Here is a 6,028-nt window from a genome sequence, read left to right as displayed (position 1 = left end):
CAGTGCAGGAGGCTTATCCCTAAAAGGATGGAAGTAATTTCCTTTGAAATTAAATAATGCTGGCTACTATCTTCTTTTGTTTTACAGACTAATATTTGTATATCTGTTACTTCAAAGACCCAGTGAAAGCTAAACATTTTATCTTCCTGTAGAAAGTTATAAATACTCTTTATACAAATGAGGGAAGCAGAAAAGTCTAAAGAAGAAAAGAATCATCATCCCTAATCTCTCTTAGTTCAGGAGTTGAGAATGAAGCAAGGTCCAGATGTTTCTAGGAAAACCCGGCTTCATGGAGTGCCGTTCTCTCAGGGACTCACAACCAGCCAGCATCAGGTCCCCAGCCTCGTAAGCACAGAAACCTGAATTTTTCAGCACATGTTGTGAAGCCTCCTCTTAAGATAGACTGATATTAGCCAAGCTAAAAACTAAGTCCCTGAAAAGGTTTCATTTATTATTGACTACAGGGCTCTAGCATCAGCCCCACTTGATGGCCTCCTGTCATGCCATTCCTACCTGTGCATTCTTTGCTCCTGCCCTCAGGCTCACCTGCCCCTCCCAGCACCACAGAGTCTTGAGCATCACACCTTTGCATATGCTGCTTCCTCAGCCTTCAGGCCAGTGCAGCCCTCCTTAACCTCCAGGTTCCAGCCAGGGACCACGCCACCCGTGCTTTCTCCAGGCTCCTCGTCAGGATGACTGATTCCCGTTAGCATTTTGTGTGTGCTCTTCTACCTGATAGCCTGCTCTGTGTGTGCTCGACTCTCCTGCTCTCCATAAGCTCTTGGGGATAGGAAGTGTTTTCCGTTTCTCTCGTGCTCTCGATCTCCTGTCCTTGTCAGTGCTTTGCCGCCCCCTCCCATAGTCCTTCCTGGCTCCTGGTGCACCGTTGTGTTTTTCAGGTGCATACCCAGACCACAAGTCTGCCTGACGACTTTTGACAAATTTGGGTGTAGCCAGTTCGAGTGTTTGCCACGACAGCTCACCTGCGACCAGGTCCGAGATCCTGTTTGTGACACGAACCACATGGAGCACAGCAATCTCTGCACTTTGTACCAGCGAGGGAAGAGCCTCTTGTACAAAGGCCCGTGCCAGGTACAGTTGTATAGCTGACAAGCCCAAGTCACAGAGATAAAATTGCTTTTACAGATGAATCAGCAGGAAGACCACTCGAGGGTCTTCTATGAACCCTGCCCCATCCAGAGAACTCGGCCCTCTACTAAAAGGAACCATCCCCAGACAGCCTTTTCCTCCCAACTCCGGAGGACTTCCTTGCTAGTGTGTGTGCCTTTGCCCATCTAGTGTACCAGCAAGGAGAGAGAGTGGCTTCTTATAGGAAAAGAATTTGAAGTTTCCCCCCTCGGCATGAGTCGGCACCATTTCCACTTTCCGTAGTTCTGTGGGCCCTCACTGGAAAACAAATCAGGAAGAATGGGCATTAAAACAACCAAGAAAGCCGAAACCGGTTTGGCTCAGTGGATAGAGCGTTGGCCTGCGGACTGAAAGGTCCCAGGTTCAATTCCGGTCAAGGGCATGTACCTGGGTTGCGGGCACATCCCCAGTAGGAGATGTGCAGGAGGCAGCTGATCGATGTTTCTCTCTCATCGATGTTTCTAACTCTCTATCTCTCTCCCTTCCTCTCTGTAAAAAATCAATAAAATATATTTAAAAAAAAAAAAACAACCAAGAAAAGAGTTCTTTTCCAAACACTCTTCCAATGAAGTCCCTATCACATCACTGTAATCAGAAATTTCTCTAAGACAGTGTCTTTGTATCAGTTTATCTTTGTGTCTTGTAAGGTTGTGGAATCTGTATTCATGTTTTCATGTTTTAAGAGTAACCTCACGGACAACCCCACTGAGGCTCCCGCACACCACTGATCTGTGTGCCGGCCCCTCTCCCCGGGAAGCCTCTGCCCACAGCCAGCTAACACCTGGCATGGTTGCTCCTCATTTCCTGGTCCTCATTGTCAGGAAAATCCCTTCCTCAGTTAGTCTCCCCCGGGAGCTTGTGTTCTGATACCTGCTACATTGAGTTCCAGTCTTCTCTTCTCTTGTGCCTCTTCCTGGCTATTTTTCTCTCAGAGTCCTTACCTGCTAATGGATCTAGAGCAGTGGTTCTCAACCTTCCTAATGCCGCGACCCTTTAATACAGTTCCTCATGTTGTGGTGACCCCCCAACCATAGAATTATTTTCGTTGCTACTTCATAACTGCAATTTTGCTACTGTTATGAATCGTAATGTAAATATCTGATATGCAGGATGTATTTTCATTGTTACAAATTGAACATAATTAAAGCATAGTGATTAATCACAAAAACAATATGTAATTATATATTCAATATGTGTTTTCCAGTGGTCTTAGGCGACCCCTGTGAAAGGGTTGTTCGACCCCCAAAGGGGTCTCGACCCACAGGTTGAGAACCGCTGCCCTAGAGTCTCTCGGCCCCACAGATCTCTCCACTCTTCCTTCTCCTTATCCCGTACCCAAGTGTGAAATGATAAAGCCTCCATATTTGCATGAAGATTGATTTTGTTTTCTTCAAACGGGCACTTCTGGAATGATGGAAGTCTGAGGGAGTGGGAGTTTTATCTCCTATCGGTTCACACGAGTGAGCACCAAGTCCCAGAACGGCTGAGAACAGTCATCTCCTCAGTTCATTTTGGGACAGCCCACTTGTCCCCCTCCACCATGTCGAGCCCACCTCAGGAGCTTCATTAAGAGGGTCCCCAGAGCTTATATCTGCATCTTTTCTCCTTCCTGAAAGTAGGGAGACCTACTGTATGGCCTCAGTTAGGAAAAGTGCACCATACAGGTTTCCAGGCTAAGTGTGGTTATTCGCCCTCAGCCCTTCTGCAGAGCCACGGAGCCCGTCTGTGGGCACAATGGGGAGACCTACAGTAGCGTGTGCGCAGCCTACTCGGACCGCGTGGCAGTCGATTACTATGGGCCCTGCCAGGCCGTCGGGGTCCTCTCAGAGCACAGTTCTGTCACGGAGTGTGCTGCTGTGAAGTGTCCTTCGCTCTCGGCAGCTGAGTGCAAACCCATCGTCCCACCCGGTATGTGGGGTGGGGTGGGGTGGGATTGGGAAGCCTTGATTATCTGCCTCCAGACAGTGAGTCCCTGAGGAGAGAGTTACGAGCTTATTTAAAAATTTCAAAAAAAATCTTAACTCTACCTGATACTGATTAGGTGCGTAACTCTGGGTTGACCTTAAAAAGCTGTGGATTACCTTAGACATCATCTGGTCCAGTGGTTTTAAAACAATACGGCCAACTTTTTTCAAGCAAAATCTCATACCGAACACCTATATGTAAACAGATAAAACAGTATTTAATTACTAAAATTATGATTATTTGTTCAAATGCATAATGTTTACTTTTTAAAATATATATTATCATAAAGTTAATGAACAAAGAATTAGTAATTAACGAATGAATAATTGAAGTAGTTTTGATGAACACAAACATTTGAAATTGAGAGAAGGCCTAACCCACATGGTCCAGGAGAAAAACAAAAGACAGTTGTTGTCTTAGATTGGCCTTAGGATCCAATTTAGTTGTTTTAGTTGCATATAATGGAAGAAGTCTTGTAAAAAGACTATTATAAGCGATAACAGTTTTCTTAAACAACTTCCCTTACAGTCTCTTACTCTTCAGTTAAACAGAGCAGGCAGAAGAGACTTTACCCCAAGTCAGAACAGATTAGTGCGCAGACCAGCAAGTCCATTCCTCCACCCATGAATTCATCAATTGTTTTTTGAGCTTCCACTATGTGCCAGATCCTCTTCTAGGCACTGGGGGCTCAGCAGTGAGTAAACCGAAGCCCCCTTCCTCCTGGAGACCTTGTTCTGATATGCTGTTGGGTTTTTTAACAGTTTAAAATAATTTTTAAAGTTATATTAGAGTTAAGCACCCATGGAATCCCTGAAGTACCTGCTCCCTTGTTTTGCAGGTAGAAATCAAAAGCCCAGGAGAGCACTTGCCAGGGTCACAGTGGGGTTGAGGCGAGGCAGGGCTAGGCTTCGTGTCTCTCTGTGCTGCCTCACACCACAGCCCCTCACCCTGAGAAGTGGTAAAGGGTGAAGCGGGCATGGAGGAAGGATTTGGGTAAATGTATGGATTGTAAGACCCCGGGTTGGTCAGGGGACCTAAAGTGCAGTCATCAGGGAGGCCAGCTGCAACTCTCCTAGCACAGAGCGAAGGGTTGGTCCTGTCCCCAACTGTTTTGTGTTCTTGGTTCTAATTCTGACCACAGATGACATGGTTTCTGTTGCACAGGTGCTTGTTGCCCATTATGTGCTGGGATGTTAAGAGTTTTATTTGACAAAGAAAAACTGGATACAATTGCCAAGGTAAGTTGCTTTATATGTTGGGTGGAAACCTTATTGGTAAACCGCTGTAATCCTTCAGAGTAGAGTGTGTTGTCCCAGTTATAGATGAAGAGACTGATTTGCAGAGAAGCAGCTTGCCCGAGGCCATTCAGCTCGTAAGCGGTGGAACGAGGGTTTGAACTCCAGCTGTCTGGCTCCCGATCCTGGGCTCCCTTCCTCACACCCTGGCTGGGTGGCAACCTTGCTCCGGGCAGCACAGCGAGCCTTTCTGGGAAAGGTCCCCTCCTGGCACAGGAAGCAGGTTAGGGCTAGAGGCAAAACCAGGCGGCCAGAGACTGGTAGCTGCCAGATGGTCTCGGGGTTGCCTGCCCTCTCACGGCCCCATTCCCTGTGGGCTGCTTCCAGAGCCAGCCACCATCCCGTGAGAGTTCTGCCTCTTTTCTTTTTCTGTGCCATCGCTTTTACTGCCCACTGTTAACGAATGAATCATTGAAGTACAGGTACACAAAGCAGGTGGAAACAGGGCTCCCAGACATGTAGCAGCCAGTACCTGTCACTGCCTCGAAATTACCCCCATCTCCCCATTGTCCTCAGAACAGTCACTTTGAAACAGTGCTTCTGGTGCGAGTGCTTATTTTAGCAACAGAGCTCCAAGTCAGGCAAAACCTCATCGGCATCAACTTCAAATCCAGCTGCAGGGCCCTGCCCTGACGGGTTCCTTGGCCAAAACAGCCCCTTGGCTTAGGCAGTAATGAGGAATTCTTTTTTTCTGATAATAGAAATTTATTTTCTCTTTCTAGGTAACGAACAAAAAGCCAATAACGGTTCTGGACATACTTCAGAAGATCCGCATGCACGTGTCCGTCCCACAGTGTGACGTATTTGGATACTTCAGCATTGAATCCGAAATAGTGATCCTGATCATTCCTGTCGATCATTATCCCAAAGCTCTGCAGGTGGGGTTCAGCATACAGTTGTGCGGCATGTTGTCAACTTCAAGTTTGGTGGACTTGGCAGGGGGTGGGCACAGACCAGCATGGGGAGGATCAGGTGGTGAGGAGAGGAAAGGAGGCATTTCGGCAGGGCAGGAGGGAGAAGCTGGCGGTGTCTGAGGGACAGAGCTGCACCCGCGAGCACTTTGCCAGGTGACGGGCCAGGTACACATTTGACAGCAGAATGCTGAGTCGGGGAGGGGAGAGCTTGAGATGCTGTCACTCTAAGTGTGGGCAGATGGAATGCATCTGCTCATCCTACAGACAAGGCAGCTGGGCCCAGGGAGGCAAGGGAGTGGCAGGTCGCACAGTGACAAAGCAGAACAGACTCCTGTCTCCTGAGTCTGTGCTCCCACTGGGGAGGAGGAGCTGGTCTTGTGGGCCCCAGTTTTTCTTCCCCACAATATCGAGGTGAACCTCACTCACATAGACCCCCAAGTTTCAGCATCAAAATAGTGAGGGCCCAAGCGAAGGGGGGAATACAAGCGACCTCTAAACTGCCATCATTAGAAAGTTTGTTCAGCCTAATTACTTGCCTCTAATTGCTCCTTCAGCAATTAGATGTGTGAACAGGCATGAAAGTCCGTTCCCTGTGACTGTGTTTAACCATGAAAGCTAATGTCTGAATGTGGATAAGCAGTGACAGGATTGTGGAAAAAGAAGGGACAGTGGCATTGTGGATCCTTTCATTTCTGATTTGATTTC

The 6,028-nt window shown here is 47.6% G+C and overlaps 1 protein-coding gene across 1 annotated transcript; it reads left to right on the top strand.

The window, feature by feature from the left end:
* Positions 1 to 697: 697 nt before the first annotated feature.
* LOC102436459 (reversion-inducing cysteine-rich protein with Kazal motifs-like) lies at positions 698 to 5,287 on the top strand (the record flags this gene model as incomplete). The annotated part of the gene is made up of 4 exons (XM_006109191.3): positions 698 to 1,092; positions 2,847 to 3,057; positions 4,279 to 4,352; positions 5,132 to 5,287. Coding segments are annotated over exons 1-4 (510 nt in total), but the record flags the coding sequence as incomplete, so codon positions are not given.
* Between the last annotated feature and the right edge of the window lie 741 nt (positions 5,288 to 6,028).

The sequence above is a fragment of the Myotis lucifugus genome, unplaced genomic scaffold, assembly GCF_000147115.1.
Source record: "Myotis lucifugus unplaced genomic scaffold, Myoluc2.0 scaffold_6779, whole genome shotgun sequence".
NCBI classification, from domain to species: Eukaryota; Metazoa; Chordata; class Mammalia; order Chiroptera; family Vespertilionidae; genus Myotis; species Myotis lucifugus.
Note: the sequence above shows the minus strand (reverse complement) of the source record. Positions and strands in the feature narration are given on the sequence as shown.